We start from the raw sequence: 20924 nt of genomic DNA, 5'->3' as shown, positions 1-20924 counted from the left end.
GTATGGCATTATGACTTGTGAGCATGGGAGTAAGTCCTGAGACACTGTGAGAGAACCCTACCTAAAAAGGTATGGGAGGAGTAGTGTATGACTTCTCCCAGGATATGCTTACTATCATTTTCTTTCCCTTTTGAATTACATGTATTAATTGTACATAATAATGTGATATTTCAGTACATGCATACAGCATGCACTGATCAAATCCAGCTCTCTTTATCCATGCTCTCTTTCCAGAGCTTGCTCTGATAATCACTGTCAAATATTCAGGTTATTTTCCAGCTTTGACATATAAGAGAGCACATATGGACTTGTCTTTCATTTTGAATCACTGCAGTGTGATGGATGGGAAGTACTGGTGGATATATATTAAAAGTTCACATGAATTGTGTAAGGACAGAACAAAGGCTGAGAAGCACAAGGCTATACATTTTTTTGCAGTGCATTATGTCATATTATGTTTCAGTATTTTTCATTCTCTAACATTCTCTTTCTCTCTCCTGCCATCTATAGTCCCCTCAAACAGACCTGCTAATACAATCTTGTTCTCTTTCTCTCTCTCTCACTATATGTATATATATATATATATATATATATATATATATATATATATATACCAGATTATATATATATATTTATGTATACATTTAACTTATAGGTCTAGATTCTATATAAAAGGGAAAGCATATGGCCTTTGACTTTTGAGCCTGGCTTACTTTGCTTAATATGATGTTTTCCTTTATGGCTGAATAAAACTCAGTGTGTATATGCCACATTTTCCTCATCCAGTCATCAGTTGTGGGGTATCATAGTTGTTTATAAAGCTTGGCTCTTGTGACTAGTGCTGCAAATGGCACTATTGTAGCATACTCCTTCAGGTATATGTCCAGGAGTGGTAGTGTTTTGGTAGTCTTATTTTTAGTTTTATGAAGGATGTCCATATTGCTTTCCATAGCAGTTGCACAAATTTACATTCCCATCTACAGTGTATAAGTGTTCCAGTTTCTCCTCATCCTTGCCAGCTTTCGTTGTGTTACTGATAATAGCCATTTTGATTGGAGTGAAGTGGATTCTCAATGTTGTTTTAATTTGCATTTCTTTTTTAGTCAAGGATATTGAGAATTCCTTCATATATTTATTGGCCATTTGTACTTCTTCTTTTGAGAATTGTCTGTTCAGGTCATTTGCCCATTTATTCAATAGGTTGTTGATTCTTTGTGGGGTTAGATTTTTTTGAGCTCCCTATATATTCTGTTATTAATACTTTGTTACATATATAGCTGGCAAAGATTTTCTCCCATTCTGTGGTCTGTCTCTTCCATCTAGTGACTGTTTCCTTTGCTGTGCATAAGCTTTTTAGTTTCATGCAGTACCACTTGTCAATTCCTTAATTTCTAAGCTATTGGAATTCTGTTCATAAAGTTATTAGTTATGCCTATGTGGTCCAGTGTGTTCCTTATTTTTTTCCTGGAATAATTTTACCATTTCAGGTGTTACATTAAAATCTTTAATGTTAGTCAACTCCCTGTGTAGCTATCCTTATCTCAACTAGCAAAAACCCTTGTTCCTTCCTATTATTGCTTATACTCTCTCTTCAACAAAATTAGAGGAAAAAATTAGGGCAAAATAGTTTCTGTCGGGTATTGAGAGGGTGGGGGAGAGGGAGGGGTGGGGGCAGGGGTGAGAAATGACCCAAGCATTGTAAGCACATATCAATAATAAAACAGTAAAACAATAAAAAATATCTTTAATCCACTTTGAATTGATACTAGTACAAGTTGAGAGACTGGGATCTAGTGTCAGCCTTTGGCAGGTGTTTTCCAAGCATCATTTATTGAAGAGGCCATCTTTTCTCCAGCACATATTTTGGGTTCCTTTTTAAAAAATCAAATGACTATAGCTGCAAAGATTTGTAACAGGGCTGTCTATTATATTCCATTGGTCTTTATATCTATGTTTGTGCCAGTACCATGCTGTTTTTATTACTATGGCTCTGTACTATAGTTTGAAGTCTGGCATTGTGATATTTCTAGTGTTGCTCCTTTGACTCTGGATTGCTTTGGCAATTCCATGTCTTCCATATGAACTTTAGGATTGATTTTTCTATCTTGGTAAAGAATGTCATTGAAACGTTGACAGATTATATTGAACGTATAGACTGATGTTGGTAATATAGCCATTTTAACAATATTGATTCTGTCAAACCATGAGTGTGGAATGTCCTTCCATTTTCTAATATTTTCAATGATTTTTTTCTTTATAATTTTCATGATATAGCTCAATCACCTCCTTCATTAAATTCAGTTCTACGGTTTTTTTTTTTTTTTTGGAGTTATTGTGATTGGTACTGTTCTACTGATTTATTTCTCAGATTCTTGTTTTTGTATAGAAATACCACTGATTTTTGTGTATTGCTTTTGTATCCCGCTACTCTGCTGAATGCATTTATGACTTCTTAGAGTGGTTGAGATTTTAGGGTTTTTCAGGTATAAGGTCATATCATCTGCAAATAGGGACAATTTAATCTCTTCTTTCCCTATATTTCTTTGTCCTTTCTTACTGTTCTCTCAGGGAATTCCAGAACTGTGTTAAATAGGAATGGGGGAGTGGGCACCTTGCTTTGTTCCTGATTTTAGAGGAAATGTTTTCATATTTTCCCCATTTAGTATGATATTGGTTATAGGTTATAATATAACCTTTATAATGTTGAGGAATGTGCTTTCTATGCTTAGTATCTTCAGAGCTTTTATCATGAAAGGATTTTGAATTTTGTCAAAGCTATGCATTTAAAGCAAATACAAGCTAAGAGAAATAACCTTCTTGGTAACAATTCCATTTTTATAGGGGAAGATCTGCTGTGTATAAAGCTATGGTTGAGAGTCAACTTCTTCATTAGTCTTTATAATTAAGCCTGTTAATGACTGAGACAAACTGTACAGTAAATGTTGAACAAGTTATAACTTGACAAATGGTCAAGTGTGTTTTCCTGTACAGGTTACAACATTATGAAAAAAAATTCCAATATGTGATTTTATCACAAAAGACTGAGAATCAGTAATCTGTAAATAATAATGGAAAATGTGGAACAGGTAAATAAAATAAAAAATAAAATTCAAAACAGAAATTCTTGCTAAATAACATTGTTATGCCCATTTCAACTGGATTATAAGCACTAGACAGGAAATACTTCACACATTAATTACTCAGCAAGGAATGGCTATTAATAATAACATTCAATAGGACATACTATTTGAAATTTAGAATCCAAATATCTACAAGAATACTTATAAAACATTTATAACTAAAATTTCCTGATGATAAATTGAAAAGTTATTAGAAACAAGTGAAGTATAAACTGGACAAATTGGCTTTACATTGAGTGACACATATTTATTTTCAAAATAATTTCTAAATGAAATGTCTTGGACTGCAGTCCATAAAAAGTAATATAAGCAGGTTTAAAGTTTATAATGTACAATTTGGAATTAGGCTACATCATGTAACTAGTGAAAGACACCCAATTATAGGTCTATGTCTAAAAGGAGGTTTAGATGCACCAACAGATTAGCCTGGTATACCCAAATATCAACAAAAACAAAAGCTCCTATAGTGTGTGATGTTTCAAAAAGTTCCTCCCTGATCAGAATTTAGGGTGCATTAACATCTTGTATAGTCTCCTGCGGATCTCCTTAGTCTTGATGGAATAGATAATTGGGTTGAGCATTGGAGGCACAAAGAGATAGACAATGGACATGAACTTGTGAACATACTCAGGGGCATGCTTTGCAAATCGATGGACCATTGACACACTAACCATGGGCACATAGAAGATGAGCACAGCACAGATGTGTGATACACATGTATTCAGTGTCTTAAGCCTCTCCTCCTTGAAGGCAATGGCCAGCACGGAGCGCAGAATGAGCACATAGGAGAGGAGAATGAGCACTGAATCTATACCAAAGGCAGAAATGACAATGAATAGACCATACATGCTGTTGATGGTGGTATCTCCACAGGGCAGGCGTATCAGGTCTGGGTGCAGGCAGTAGGAATGGATCAGCACATTGACCTTGCAGAAGGGCAGCCTCTTCAGGAGGAAGGGAAGTGGGAAGACCATGCAGAAGCTGCGTATGATGATGAATAGCCCCATGTGGGCCACACGGACATCAGTGAGCACTGAGGAATAGTGCAAGGGGTTACAGATGGCCACATAGCGGTCCAAACTCATGGCCAGCAGGATCCCAGATTCTGTCCAGGAGAAAAAGTGGATGAAAAACATCTGGGACAGGCAGGCATCAAAAGTTATCACCTTGGCATGAAACAAAATAGAAGCCAGTACAGTGGGCAGTGTTGAAAGGGACACCCCCAGGTCATTAATAGACAAAAGAGACAGGAAGTAGTACATTGGCTGGTGCAAGCTCTGTTCCTCCTTTATAATGAAGAGAAGAGGGAATTGCCTAAGATGGAGATAACATAAAGCAGCAGGAGGAGGAAAGCCAGGTAGTGCTCCAGGCTCTCAATCTCTGGAAAGCCTGTTAGTATAAAGCTGGTAGTACTTGAGATGTTAGTCCCAAAGCTTTTCATGAGGTTCTTTGGATGACTTTTAGGGAAATATAAGCAGAGTGAATTGATGTCAGACAATGGAAAAAGGAGCAATCAATTTCACAGAAAGAACTGATAATGATTATTGAATACCAACAATGAAAACCATGGACAGAGAAGATTACAATTGAGACCTTCTACATCTAGTCTTATCTCTAAAACTAACATGGGCCTTAGCTTTCTCCATAAATAAAGCCAATGATTTCGATTTGGACATTATCCCTCATTCTTCCATGTCCATATACTTGTAGGGGTTTAAATCCTTTTATAATAATGAAAAATGATTTTTTACCCTCCTACTGGTACTAAGCCATCAACTTCTTCAATTAATGAAATAAAATATGAAATTGGTGACTGTTTTTGAATACATTTGGGCAGTCTCTCCTCTCTTGCTTGCACAAGATGGAAGCATCTGTTTTTTTTTTCTTTCTATAAAACTAAGATTGTCAAATCTGAATATTTGTTAAATTCACTTGGGAAACTTTTAAAAAGTGCTTTGCTCAAGCCACACCTATGCTAAAGAAATTTGAAACTCTGGAGGCAGATCGGGAATCACATTTTTATTATTTCCCAGGCAATTTCAATGTTTGGATATCAGAGATTCATATTACTTGTGATTAACAATAAATATCTCCCACTGTCACCAAATTCTTCCTCATTGAAGATCAATTTCAGAAGCTAAATCAAAGGAAACAAACAACAATGACAAATATATTATTCTTTAATATCCTTTTTATTATCATTCATTAATCTGCTCACATTTACAACTTTGTTTTCAAAAGTTTTCCATGCATAGTGCCCTCCTAATTTCTATTCTGCACATAAGTGATCCTAAATATCTGTCTCTAGCTGAGACTTCTGTTCTTGCTATTGACTCATGAGTCAATTCTCTGTCAATTACAATAGGTCTTTTGTATCTCAAATATAATTTAGACAATGATGAACTATTAGCTATCACTACACATCATTCTCTTCAATATTTATCATCTTATGAAATACCTTCCACATCTATCTCAGTACTCATGTGAGGAAAAAAGAAGGCACCCCTTATCCACTCTCACCCTTTTCTACTCATAGATATAATTAATCTGTTGTTGTCTGTTATGTACTTAACACTAATTTCTCTTTTCTCACTCCACAGGTCACCCATCCCTCATCATCTTTAATCAAGATGTTGGTAGAAACTTTCTTACAGACCATGAACTCATTATCATTCCTCTCTTTAATCCATTCTACACCAAGCAACTAAATAGCTTGGTTACAATATAAGTAAAATGATGTTCATCTCTTACTGAAAATCGTTCAATGCGTACCTGTGTCTTTAGAAATAAAAAAATCACTTAAGAATGCAACTACTTAGGGTATTTCTGAGCAGCAGCAGCAACAACAGCACATAGGGACTTAACATCCTTTTTCTCTAATCATTCATTATTTCTCATGCTTGTAGATTTCTGATATGTCCTCACACATATTTCTCTTCATTGTTTTAATCACACAGGATAGTTATTGTGCCATACTTAATGTTTGGTGCCTTGATTACTATATTTCTCCCTCAATAAATTATAAGCTCTCCTTTTATTGACAATAAGTAAGTAAGTAAGGAGGGAAGGAAGAATTAGAGCTTTGGATTAGGACACAGAAATAACTGCTTATAGTTTTATTTTAATTTTATTAAATTGTTGACAGTGCCATTATTAAATTGAAACTATTTTAGGAAAAAGGCACTGTCACCTACTTTTTAAGTGTAAAATAATTACCAAAATTAAAATAAGTCTCCAATTATCTGATTTCTGACATCAACTTTACCACATAGCAAGTGAATTTAGTTAACTTCTTCATACGTTTTTCTCACATTACAGAATAGAATAAGTAATACAGTTTAAAATACTTAATGGGTATATTCAGAGACCTGGTGACAGATTATGTTCCTAATAATGGCCACTAAGCAAGTAGTAATGAAGAAGAGTCTTTAGAGACTGAAATTTCCCATTCCTGTCTCCACATCTTCCTATTTCCATCTCCCAGTGAAATGCTCTCTACTTTGCTATAAGCATTTTATCTGCTGTGTATTGGAAACATGTACAGTTTGAGTTAATCACAGTGAAGCATTCATCCCAATCAAAAGCATTCATGCTGAACAAAAGATAGGCTGTTTCTCTAAGCCAGGCTTATACATGCCAGAACCTAGAAAGCAAAGCTGTAGAGTAAGGCAGCATTGAGGAATTGAGAACACTAGTACCCACATGAACAGTCTGTGTGGAGGATAGAACCGAGGTGCCAAAAGTCTGAAATCACAAAGTGTTTCTTTCAAATCTTTGAACACCAGTCACTACAGAATTTTGAAGCTATGAATGAGGTTTCTGAGGGCCACTGTGAGCGAAGAACTGAGGTCCCAACTTACCTTCTCGATGGAGCCCTGGTGAATGGGGCAGAAAGACAGTTGAGGTGCTCATTAAGGAGAGGGGGATTCCATCTACTTCCTGCTCTGAGTTCTATAAAGCCACCTCTTAAAGATCCCCTGGGTCCGATGAGTCCAGCTCAAAGAGGTGATGGGTACCAGGGAGTATGAAAATCTTGAGTGGATCACTCCCCTGTGCCATCATTCCATCCCCTCAGAGCTTTCAAAAGAATTAAGAGTGAGCAGTGAGAAGTCATTCTGTGAATAACATATTTAGCTCTTCATTTTGTAGAACTGAATCCCAGGAAGAATCTTGACAGTACTGAACCACAGAGCTGGACTGAATCTTATAACTATGGATGCTCATTGATTCCTGGAAAGGACTCTTTCAACTAATCATGCCACAGCTCAAACAGTTTATAAGAAATAAAATAGGGCAATTAAGAACCTACCTATTTGGAGTCATCAATTAGACTGGCCATTTTGGTGTGCTTGGAATTACACTGTTTTTAGAACTAAAAGTCTAATACTTTGGCAATGTCCTCAGTTCTTGAAACTAGGAACACTGCATCACCTTATAGGCAGACTTAGATTCAAAGTCAGCAGCTTCTCTGTCCATGTGATCATCATTAAGTACTTTATTGCTTTCTTTATTTTCAAATTAATCACTTATAAAATGAAGAATTCATCATTCTTATATCTCTGGTAAATGTAGCACAATATCACAGAGCAAATCTTCATGAAACAACAACTGCTTTAAAGACCTGTTAATGTTTTCACATGAAATTAGCTAGCATTTGTTGCCCTTAACGCAGAGAAACTAAGGCAGATACCTTAAAAGCAACAGACCAATAGGAAAAGGGGAACAGGAACTAGAGAAAAGGTTAGATCAAAAAGAATTAACCTAGAAGGTAACACCCACGCACAGGAAATCAATGTGAGTCAATGCCCTGTATAGCTATCCTTATCTCAACCAACAATAACCCTTGTTTCTTCCTATTATTGCTTATACTCTCGCTACAACAAAATTAGAAATAAGGGCAAAATAGTATCTGCTGGGTATTGAGGGGGTGGGGGAGAGAAGGAGGGGGCTGAGTGGGTGGTAAGGGAGGGGGTGGGGGCAAGGGGGAGGAATGACCCAAGCCTTGTATGCACATATGAATAATAAAAGAAAAAAAAAAGTTGAAAGCAAGGTGGGAAGGCCAGTTGGATCTCAGGCCTCTGAGCACAGACTGCCTTCTAGGACACTAATTTAAGGTCTTCCAAGTAATTTGAGACCCTAAAGTGTAAATAAAACAAAATTAAATCACCTATCTGGTGTGCAAAGATAAAATATTTATAAAATCAGAACTTAAACATAATTATCCTGATATAGACCCAAAATTATCCCCACTATCCATGCTGTCTCTTATAACCAAGGCTGAAGAATGAAGTAGAGAGCAGCAGATATATACCGAGTCCTGAGTAGGAGAAAGTCTTGTGAATTTATTTTACTTTGCCTAAAATTTGTACTGGATCAGTCAATTGGCAAGAAAAGCATATACATTCTGAGTAACAAAGAAGTACAGTGTTTACAACATTTATATATTATGTTACATCAAAATTGCATTACATTTGTTTAAAACAACAAACTCTTCCTAAGTAGAAGTCTAAAACTTTATTAACTTCTTCTTAAAAGGACTAAGATAAAATGAAGAAAATTAAAGAAGATTAAACCAATTGAGGTTATAATACACATGTATATGGAATATCACAAAGAAAATCTCTGTGTAGCTACCTTTATATCACAAAAGCAAAAATGTAATTTTTTTCTTCTGCAAAACAGGACAACAAGAGGGCAGAACAGGTTTTGTTCAACAGGGAGAGTTGGTATCAGTGGGAAAGGGGAAGTGATAGGAAAAGGGAGCAGGAGGATGAATACAGTGCAAAAAATGTATACATGTATATAAAAGTAAAAATGATACCTGTTAAAACTGTTTCAGCAATGGGGGTAGGGAAAGATAAAAGAGACTGGTGGAGGGGTGAATCAAATATCATCTATTTGATGTGTTGTAATTTTGTAAATGCCACAATGTACCATCACAGCACAATAACAAAGGAGAAAAAAATCTCCTTTTACCTTTTTAGTATTTAATTGTCAAACTGATTTGAAGTTTATAGAGGGGGACAGTATTTAGCTCCTCTACAGGCTTTTGTTAATGTCTGCTTATAGTGCCTGTGTTTATGTGTATTGGCGTGTGCATAAGTGTGTATAATAGGGTGAGGAATGAGTATGGAAGCAAGAATACATCTCATTACTTGGAAGTGAAAAAATATAGGTTTGTCTTCACAGAACTAATCAGTATATGATAATAAGTATCTATAAGAAAAAAATTAAAGTTTATTATTCCCAGACATTCAATATTTGACTTATTCAACCTTATTCCAGCTATTATGTATAGTCTTGTATAACTGCTTTAACTGTAATGCCAGCTACATCAGAGGCTGAAGGAGGATCAGCAGTTTGAGGTCATCTTGGACAAAGCAGCAAAATCCTATTTCAAAAAGAATCAGAAATATAGCATACTGAAAGCAGTCACCATTTATTGAGCATGTACTCTATGCCATAAACTTACAGAATCTTCATATGCATTCTTTAATTTTCATAGAAATCTGTAAGTTAGGATTTTTATCTATTTTATAGATTAACAGTCTTAGATTCAGAGAAATTATGCCACTTGCCACATAATAAAATTATCGCATAATCCAAGATTCCTACTCAAGATGAAATACCATGGTTATACCGGCACATCATACACACACACACACACACACACACACACACACACACACACACACACTCATACTCACAGTTTCACCAGCCGTAATGGGAGAAAAAAATGATTTGAAGGACAGCATTAAACAATTTTAAGGAGAAGCCACAGCTAACTCACCTAAGCCCCACTGAATAAAATACTAATGTGCTGGTTTGGTAGAGTCTGATACAAAAGATATGAATTTTTGTAATTCAAAGAAAAAATTTATTGAAGATCTAAAAAACAACTTCCAAAGTATTGAGTGTTCCAGAAAACTACAACAACACAATGTACTTTGTCTAACATGTTAAAATATACACTAGACACAAGCCATGAAATAAGCCACCATTCTTCAACAGCTTGAGCTACTTGGAAGCCCTAGGATAGACTGGGCAAAAACACAAGATTCTATCTGTGTCACTTCAAGAAATCTCTCGTGAGATTAAATCTGTGTTTTCTAGGTAAGTGTGTAACAAGTGTGTTTCTGTGACTCATTCTTCTTGTCCTTCTGTCTGAGTTTCTCAGTCTCTCTTACTATGTTTATGTTTTTTTCTTTGGTGGAACTGAGGTTTGAACTCAGGACTTCTCCTCAAGTTTGAGTTTGAGGCTTGAGCCGTGCTTCCAGTTCATTTCTGGTCTGGTTGTTTTGGAGATGGGGTCTTGCAAACTATTTGCCTGGGGTGGATTCAAACCTTGATCATCCTGATATCAGTCTCCTAAGTAGCTAGTATTATAGGCAAGAGCCACTGGTGACCAACTATATTTCTATATTTTTGAGTGACTTTCTATCAATACCTGTTTCTGAATAGTTGCCACAATTTGTTTAACCCCTGACAGAGAAATTTAAGTCAAAAAAACCTCCTTTTATGTAGCTTTTCCATAGAAAAAGAAAGAATCATTCAAATGCCCTTGTGGTCTCCCAGTCGCTTTCAGACAAGACAGGGCTATGCTTTGAGTTTTTTGTGAACACATTTTTCTGTCATAACCATGAGAAATGCTCTGGAGGTAAGGTGAATCAGGCATAAGTCTGACTTCAACAGAGATCATAAACCAACAGGGAGGACAGAGACATAAATGTAATGTTTTTCTACATTTTATGATTTGTTATCATTTTTGTTAGCATCTATTAGTTTTGTGAGGGGGTTTCATTGTCATATACCATATGTATGTACCACCAGCATTTCCTCACCCCATTACCCCTACTTAAAATAATTTCAGTAGGTTTTATTATTCTATTTTCATACAAGTTTATAAAGTACATCAACCATATGCCCCATCTTTCACCCTCTCCTCTTACTCTCTTTCATCCATCTAATAACTGTCCCCAAACTGGACCTGTTTTACATTTCAGTCTTTTGAAGAGTATATTTATTATTCAAAGGGGTTTCACCATGGTATTTCACTTATGAATATATTGTACTTTTTAATATGTTATGAAGAAAACTTATTCCTCAAGTTTCAAAATCTCTTAATAAAGATATGTTCACCAATAAAAGATAAAATACCATCAGAACTATCATACACTGGGCAAAAACAACACACAATCTTTTTAAGATAACAATGTAAAGGAAGGTAATCTGCTGAGTATTAAAAAAAAATCTCAATATGCACCAGCACAGAATTAGCTTTCAGTTCCAAAACCATATTAAAGCAAGTTTGGCTGATGGAAGCTATGAGTGAATAATGGATGAAAATAAGTTTCTCAGTGCAAGAAAGCAGAATAGTGTATTTGGAGCATTTTCCTGGCTGGTACAAGCAGTATCAAAAAAATTTTTTTTTTTCTGGAAGGGGAAAGAAATAAATGCAAATGGAATGCTCCATTTTTAAATCAGCAGTCTGTCCTAGGAATAATAAAGGTGTTAGTAATGTAGCCAGAGGATAACTTTAAAACAATTTGTCATAGCCTCAGAAAACATTCAAAATGGATTTATGTAAAGGGGTCACAATAGCTATGTCTAGGCATTTAGGCTTATGGGAATTAAAATTAAAAGGGAATACTTTTCTCTCAATTTTAGAAATATAGTAAGTGCAACTTTAGACTCTAGTCTGATTGGACCTCCTGGGAAGTGCAGAAGTAGCCACAAATGTAGGCTACACCTATAGGAATCATTTGAAAAAATTCAAGCTTCTTTACAAGAGACCCAGGATGCTGAGGAGTTCAGCAGATAATGAACCACAAGAAAATGTGAAACTGCAGTCCAGAGTGAGGTGGGAAAGTTTTTTGTAATAAAAGAGTGGTGGAAACTTGGGGCGTGTTAGCCAGTTTCTTTTCAGTACAAAAGATTGTCACTGTAAAGTGACTCTAATGTTATGAGTCTGGAGAGATTCTCAATACTACATTCACTTCAGGAAATTTAAAACATATTTGTACTTGAGTACTACCTCCAAAGATTCTAATTTAATTGGTATGAGTGTTGTCCTGGCAATAGGATTTTTCAATTCTACCAGAAGATTGTAATGTGTATGTAGCCAAGATTGAGAATCAGTGATTTATAAGATTAGAATCAGGAGAAATTTATAAATATGGAGCACAAAAAACACATTTCACCAGAGATGTTGATATTTCTTAGAAAAACACAGAGATGCAGTGAACAGGGCTTCAGCAGAGCTGTGCATGAAAAGTGAAGACAGTAACAATGTAGGCACTTTGGCCATTCTTATGGTTGAATGGCTCCTTCTCCAAAGTCATAGCCCTTGCCTATACATTCCCCTGCTTATTCATTCCAAAACTCTTCAGCTGTATGAACCATTTCACATCAATAGTGCAGAGTAACAGGATAAAAACTGATGCAGACTAAGTGATTTGCACATCCAGTCTATTGAGTGAATGAATGAACTGATAATTGGAATGACTTTAGCTTTCATATTAATTGTGCCTACCCCGACCCTCTTACTGATTTTTAATTTTATTTTACAAATTTAGTTTATTACATTATTACATTCATTATGTCACATTACATTTGATGTTATGCTGCATAGTATTACTTTAAATTTTATATTAGTTTTAACTCTTGTTTGGAGTTTATCCATTTCTCCCTGATCTCTTGGCAGTAATGGGGTGCTTTATTGCTGCCTCTTTGATATCTCCAGTGATTTTAGGGCAAATCTGATCATTTAGAAACATTGTATTTTGGATAGCCTTTCTGAATTCTGTTTTTACATTCAGAGGTCACTTGTATATTAGCATTATTTTAGCCCAGAGCACTAATTTACATAATCATTTGTATTTCTCTCTTTTGCAGCTTTCTAAAGCCACAGTCATTTTCATTCAAAACATTGCTCCTCCTTGGGATGGAGTGGGGACCCATGGAGACTACTACTTTCTCAGATGTTCTTGTCTTCTTAGATCCACATTGGCTGAGTAAAACTCAACTCTTCTGATACCTCCAAGCTACCTCAGACCAGGCTGTACTCTCATCTCCACAGTGAAATTAAAATCTTAAATACTGACTGTATATTAATTTTCTCATTTTTCTTTCTTATTAAAATAAGAGAGTAGTATCATTACCTTGTGCAAGTGAAAAAGCAAAATAAATAAAACAAAACTTGGGATCAGGGTATAAATAAATTGCTCCAATCTAATAACTATATATATTTTGACCAATATCAGATTTATTCTAAAGTTTCTGCTCTGAGTTTTCTTATGATATCTTTCTTAAGATTGGGCAATCTAAAATATCTCTTTTACATGCAACATGTTAGGATTCTGGAACTTAGGAGAACAGAAGGAAAGATGCAATTATCTGTTACTCTAACTCTCCCCCTTCACCAATCTCCATTCCTCAGCCTTTAGGTGGGATGTTAAGGTAGAAAAGTCAATAGGTGTGAGCTAACTTTAGTTTTTATTCTCAAATGGCAGGTAAAGACTGGTCTGTTTTGTTGGTGCCATGGGAGTTGAGAACAATGAAAGTCTTGAACTACTCTCTGTCTTCCTGACTGGTATCCCAGGACTGGAGGCCCAACATGGATGGCTCTCTATCCCCTTCATCAACATGTACATTGTGGCCATTGTAGGCAAAAGCCTAATCATGGCAGCAGTACAGGCAGATTCAGCCCTACATGAGCCCATGTACCTGTTCCTCTCCATGTTGGCTATCACTGAGGTGGGTTTCTCTGTGACTACACTGCCTACTGTTATGGGTATTCTTTGGTTTGATGCCTGCAAGGTTGACTTTGATAGATGTTTGGCTCAGATGTTCTTCATTCACACTTTCTCTTGTATGGAGTCAGGGGTCCTGTTGGCCATTAGTTATGACCACTTTGTAGCCATTTACAACCCACTGCGCTACACAGCCATCCTTACCTTGCCATGTATCATCTCCATGTGTCTCGGCATTATGCTGAAAAGTGTGGCACTCATGACCCCACTTCCAGTTCTGTTGAAGCAATTACCCTATTGTCACATAAACATTCTTTCCCACTCCTATTGCCTCCACTCAGATCTGATCCAGCTGCCTTGTGCAGATACTAAGCTCAACAGCATCCTGGGTTTGGCCATTGTCCTGTCCACTTTTGGTCTGGACTCACTGCTTATTGTGGTCTCTTATGTACTAATTCTTTACACAGTGCTGGGCATTGCTTCTGGGGAGGGAAGGAGGAAGGCTCTCAACACATGTGCATCACACATTTGTGCAGTGCTTGTGTACTATGTACCTATGATTAGTGTATCTGTGATGCACCGTGTTGCCAAGCATGCTTCACCCATGGTTCATACACTCATGTCTAGCCTCTACCTTTTTGTACCACCAGTGCTCAATCCCATCATCTACAGTGTTAAGACTCAGTTAATACAGCAGGGAATTGCCACCTTGTTCTGCAAGAAAGAATTGATCTAAATCAGTCAAGGGAACAGACACAAAAATTCAGTACATAAACTCTGATCATGCTTCTGTTATGAGCAATGCACTATACTAGAAATTTTGAGGAGGAATGGAAGGAGAACAAAAGACATTGTCCCAAGCTTCAGTCTGAATCACAAAAGTTATGTGCATTCCTTTATTCTTCAACCAGGTATGATAACTTGAAAGTAGAAACCATTTTTTCATTCCCTCAAAACTCCTAGCAAAATGTCTAAAATATAGAAGTTAATATTAAAGAGGTTGAATATGGTTGATGTACTTTCTACACAATTTTGAATATGGATCACTGAGACCTGCTGAAGTCACCATAAGAAAGGGAATGGAGTAGGAAGGAGAATAATGGAGGAGATGAACCAGTTTGGGGTATAATACATGTATTTATGGAAATGTCACAATGAAACCCCCTGCATAACTAACACAAACAAACAAAAATGTTTTTTCTGAATAAATTAAGGTCAGGAAGGTAAAACTGTTTATGTCTAAGGGTGGGTACTAATGGGAGGACATAAATGAAGGGTAAAGGAAGATAAATATGGTGGAATTTTGTATTCATGTATGAAAATAGAACAATAAAACCTATTGAAATTGTAAGAATAGAGGGAGGAGGTAGAAAGGAGAAAGATGGATATATTGTAAGCACTAACACAAATATCACAATGTGCTCCTGGCACAACTATAATATGCTAATAAAATATGCAAAAATATTAAAGGCTTGAGATTTAATGATATTTGAATTGAAGTAAAGCAAGTTTTCATTGTTATGGAGTAGCTAGGGATTAAGTGTATCCCCTCCCAATAAGGAAAGCTCACATTGGAAATTTGCCTTTGAGTAAAGTGAGCATACTTTTACTTTGCCCTGGATATTCATGGTGTACATGTGTTTTCCTCAGCATGCTTATAATAGTGTTCCTTTTCACTCTCAAATGGTCCTTGTTTAAATAAAAAGTTGTGTGATAAACCTACCTACAAAACAACCCCCAATTATATAAGGCACTGGATTCTTCTTAAAAGCCAACATGCAATGGTCTCCAAATCCAAATTTATGTGCTACATGACTGCGGATATACAGCTGACTAAATGGCCTCAACTGAGTCATGAAATAAAAAACATGGGCAATCTCACAATGCCATGGTTACAGATGCTAAGAATCTCAGCAAAAGCAACAAGTTTTTCTTTTGTAGACTGTAAATGTCTATTAAATACCTATTGTCAAGCAAGTCAGGTATCACTGTGCCTGGATTACCTACCTTCTCCTTTCTATATATCTTCTTCTCTTCACTAGCCTCCTCATGCCATTTTCATTTGCTTTTTATTTGTTTATTTTGTGGTACTAGGGTTTGAACTCAGGACTTTCTGCTTGCTAGGCAGGCACTATACCACTTGAGTCACTCTCCATACCATATGACGCATGGAGTATACTCTATTCTGTTCTTGACCCCTCCTCTCCCTCAACCCCATAGGTCTAGTTGGTCCTACCTTCTTCTGCTTATGGTTTCCTGGAAACCTTGGTCAAAACACTTAAAGCACTTTGTTCTCATCTAGAAAAGAGCAAAGCTTTTACGTAGAGTGAATTATTAGGACTGGGCAGCTTGACCAGTAATTAGCATCAATTTTCAGACTCACTTCAGGGCCTCAAATTATAGTGAGAATGTTTTCCTCACCACATGTTATTATATCCCACTCATTTACCTTACTAGAGTCACCTGTAGGTAGTGATATTTTTGAAGCACTTTGTTTGAGACAGTGGTCATCATATTTTTGTGTGTGTACTCTTAAAAATAAAGAACATGGTGGAGTGCTTGCCTAGCAAGCATGAGACCATAAGTTCAAGCCTTAGAACTGCCAAAATAAAATAAGAACAAAAACTCTATATACCTTCTCAAGTATTTTCAGGTTAATATCTAAAATATTGCAATAAATTTATGTAGTGTTGAGCACTCAATTTTAATTATATTATAATTACGGCCAATTTAAAATAGTTATATAAAAATATCCAACAGAATCTAAATATACAATGTTTTGAAACATAGTGTCATGAATTTAGGAATAATGAACACATCTTTAAAAGTCATATATTGTCATAAGTAACTTTATTTCCACTACTTCAAATTTTATTTTACCTCCACCAAAGAGTTTTGAGCATAAAATGTGTTTTTGTTTGAAATTATTTTAATGATTACCCTATCATTACCATATCTTTGTGAAAAATGTATATACATTTAAACTTGATGTTTAAAAAACAGTTAGCTTAAAGCATTGCTTAAAAATCTATTTTCCAGTATATAGTGTATAATTCATAAAACAAGACAGGATAATAAAAATTTCCTATACATGTAAAGTAAAATTTGATTAGAAGCTATTCTTTTATTGAGATCCCTGAGCTTTGTTCTTAGGTCTATAAATAAAATGTTATTTGTATGAATTTTTTTCCATTTTACTTTCTCTTCATTGTGTTAATAATGAAGTTTGATAACATAAATAAGATGATATTATTAGGTAGCAAATAGTCATAAGTATGGGTGGAGGAGGATAGATAGACAAGGAGACAGGGAAATGGTATTATTTTAAATCAATATTAAAAGGGCCAGATTCAGACATTTAAACCAGAAAGTAAAAACTGAAAAGCCATTGTGGCTAACCCCCCGCCTTCTTCTTAGACTTAAGTTACAAGAACAGAGAGACATAAAGGGGCCATATACATCTGCTTTCCTCTTTGTTAACAAACTACAAGGCTCTTTGAATGGGCAGAGGGAAAGTCTTGTCCTCCAAAAGGGAAGTTCTAAAGCATACTGATTGTCCTTGTGTTTTGGGTAGACCTGGATGACATCTCCCTGTTTTAGCACCCATCTTAGCCACCTAGATCCATTATCTTAATGATTAGAAGTTGCTAGACATGACTTGTTTTCCCCCAAGCTTGGAAAGTATAAGACTAAGAGATGAGGAGCACCACTTTTATCATGTTATACTAAATTCCTTTCTTAATAAACTTTATTATCATTTCCACTATATTTTCCTATCTTGACTGAATTCTCTCACTAGACTCAAGAACCAAACTAAACTTTCCAGTAACAATATCAGCATTGTTTTACCATTGTCCAGAACCATTGTTTATTGGATATTTCTGAAATTAAATTAAAAATTACACATGATTATTTGTATTCAAAAACATTTTGGTTACTTAATAAGCGACAGTTTTAGTAGATTCTTGCACACTTCTGTTGAAAGGAATACAATCCATCTTATTTGTCTTATATTGAGATATTTTACCCAGTCATCAGTCTCACTTATTTCATCAAAATCTAAACCAATATTTCCAATAGTTCCTTTGTTTGATACCTCAGAAATATTTATATGTTGGGGTAATGCATCATGGAAAGAGTCAAGACATTTTTGAGAGCTATGTCTTTTCTCTCTCCTCTCTTCTCCTGTACCTTCCCTTGTCTTCCTTTCCTTCTCTTCTTTTTTCCTCTCCTCTCCTCTTCTCTCCATCTATCTTTTATTGTCTTATTCTCTATTTTCCTGCTCTTCTTTCTGTGAGAGAAGTGTGATTGGAAAAATGGTGTAACAGGATACAGTTAAACTAGATACATTCTTGGACAAAATAATTTTAAGTAAAGAAAAGGTAAGGACATTGAATATGTAAATATAAGTTCTCTTAAATGTGTCTGTGCTCAGGCACTCCTCTTTGCTCCAAGGTTAGCAAATGTGATCAGTTTGAAGAATACTGGATTAGATGCCCACCAGTGACAGCTTATGCAAAGCCAAGACGAAACCTTGGAAAAAAAACTCAAGTCTTAATTCAAATATTAGGGAAGATGATTTCTTTCAGAATGGTACCCAGGGTATTTTATTGATCTACTTTTTTCATTTATTCAGCCTATATTTTTGAGCATCTATTAAATCTGAAGAGTGGATAAATAAACATGTACGCTTTTGGATTTGTTATGGAAAATGAATCTAAAGGTTTAAGAATTATTGTTGCAGTAATTTCTTGAAGAAGGTAAAATATTTCCTTTTAGTTTTTGCAATGCTGGTGATCAAGTCTAGGGCCTTGTTCATGCTAGACTGATACTCTACCACTGAGCTATATCCCCAGAAGTCTTTCTAGTTTTTATTTTTTTTGTTTTCAGTGTGGGAGTTTGAACTCAGGGTCTCATGCTTGCTAGGCAGATGCTCTATCATTTGAGCTAAGTTCGTAGCCATTCTTACTTCATTTTTCAGATAGGGTCTCATACTTTTTTCTTGGGTTAGCCTTGGACAGTGATTCTCCCGATTTCCACATCAAGAGTGGATATATGATAAAACATTATTAGCAGAATTACTTTTACTTGTATAGTCGTGTATGAAGTTCAAATCACTTCATACTAATTTCTTCAACTCCAATCCATAGATCATTCAAAATGTTTCCCCTTTTGGGTCTGTAACCTTCCACTGTATGAACAGTGAGAAACTGGTTTTCACTTTCGGTCATTCATTTAGCTCAATTGTAGCATTGTCCATCCACATTCCTTAGAGAAATTGCTTTAACAACTGAAGCACTGGGCTAGAGTAGTGGCTCAAATGGCAGAGTGCCCGCCTGGCAAGCTTGAGGGCCTCAGGTTCAAACTCCAGTACAGCCCCCCCAAAAAAAGATAAACAAAAATACAGTACAACAATAATTCCTTCTGCCTCTAGTCTTTTAGAATACATTCATTTCCAAAGTTATTTAGTCAACAAGATTTGTTTTTCCACTTCTTTCAGCATGGTTGTTTCATGTAATTGCAATGAAGTTAGATTTTATTTGTCACATTCTGCATTCTATCCTGGGATCCTAATGAAATGTAATGTCCTAAATTATTTGCTTTTCAATACCACTCTTGGGGATATACCCAAAAGACTGTGACACAGGTTACTCCAGAGGCACCTGCACATCCATGTTTATTGTGGCACTATTCACAATAGCCAAGTTATGGAAACAGCCAAGATGCCCCACCACCGACAAATGGATTAAGAAAATGTGGTATCTATACATAATGGAATTTTATGCAGCCATGAAGAAGAACAAAATGTTATCATTCGCTGGTAAATGGATGGAATTGGAGAACATCATTCTGAGTGAGGTTAGCCTGGCCCAAAAGACCAAAAATCATATGTTCTCCCTCATATGTGGACATTAGATCAAGGGCAAACACAACAATGGGATTGGAGTTTGAGCACATGATAAAAGTGAGAGCACACAAGGGAGGGGTGAGGATAGGTAAGACACCTAAAAAATTAGCTAGCATTTGTTGCCCTTAAGGCAGAGAAACTAAAGCAGACACCTCAAAAGCAACTGAGGCCAATAGTAAAAGGAGACCAGGAACTAGAGAAAAGGTTAGATCAAAAAGAATTAACCTAGAAGGTAACACACATGCACAGGAAATTAATGTGAGTCAACTCCCTGTATAGCTATCCTTATCTCAACTAGCAAAAATCCTTGTTCCTTCCTATTAATGCTTATTCTCTCTCTACAACAAAATTAGAAATAAGGGCAAAATAGTTTCTGCTGGGTATTGAGGGGGTGGTGGGGGAGAGAGGGGGGTGGTGTGAGTGGTAAGGGAGGGGGTGGGGGCAGAGGGGAGAAATGACCCAAGCCTTGTATGCACATATGAATAATAAAATAAAAAAAAATTATTTGCTTTTAATTCCATGCATTACAGTCCACTTTGTGCTTCTGTAATGTTCTATGGATTTTGGTAAGTGTGTAGTGTCATTTTTGTACCATTACAGTGTTATAGGATAATTTCACTATTCAACACTCCACATCCCCCATAATCTTGGTTATAATCGATTAGTATATACTATCATTTTGCCTTTTCAAGAATTTTATATAAATATAATATTGTGGTTTTTATCTTTTAAAGACACTCTTCTTTCACTTAGCATTCTGTATTTAGAATCCATCCATGACTTTTCATAGCTTGATAGTTCATGCCTCTTTAATTGCTGAATGCTACTGCACTGTATGAATGTACCAGTTTATTTATTCACTTGAATAATGAAGGAGAACTTTGCTGATCTGATTTTTTAATTTTATTTTTACATTCCTTATTTGAAAAAATTTCTTATGTGTTTAGGTGGAATTCAGTTCCATTTTAGCACTCCCTTCAAATTAATATACAATCTATGTCCTCATATATAGTTTATTCAAAGTATTTTAGAGAGGGCCAATGAGATATAAAGAACATGGCATTCTTGAACCATCCTCTAAGTCTTATGAAATACAAACTCATTTAATAAGAGATGACTCTTATA

General features: G+C 35.7%; 1 protein-coding gene and 1 pseudogene across 1 annotated transcript; one reads left to right on the top strand and one right to left on the bottom strand.

Moving 5' to 3' along the window:
• Positions 1-3637: 3637 nt before the first annotated feature.
• On the bottom strand, positions 3638-4581 carry LOC109675025 (olfactory receptor 51I2-like; annotated as a pseudogene).
• A 9098-nt stretch (positions 4582-13679) lies between these two features.
• LOC109675032 (olfactory receptor 51I2-like) lies at positions 13680-14627 on the top strand. Its single transcript, XM_020151866.2, has one exon. It carries the CDS (start codon positions 13680-13682, stop codon positions 14625-14627), a length of 948 nt encoding a protein of 315 aa, XP_020007455.2.
• Positions 14628-20924: the final 6297 nt, after the last annotated feature.

The sequence above is a fragment of the Castor canadensis genome, chromosome 1 (genome assembly GCF_047511655.1).
Source record: "Castor canadensis chromosome 1, mCasCan1.hap1v2, whole genome shotgun sequence".
Classification (NCBI taxonomy): Eukaryota; Metazoa; Chordata; class Mammalia; order Rodentia; family Castoridae; genus Castor; species Castor canadensis.
The sequence above is the reverse complement of the archived record's forward strand: the minus strand, read 5'-3'. Positions and strand labels throughout refer to the sequence as shown.

What these genes read in the sequence shown, in the direction of transcription:
- LOC109675032 (XM_020151866.2), top strand. Translation starts at nt 13,680, where the DNA reads ATGGGAGTTGAGAACAATGAAAGTCTTGAACTACTCTCTGTCTTCCTG.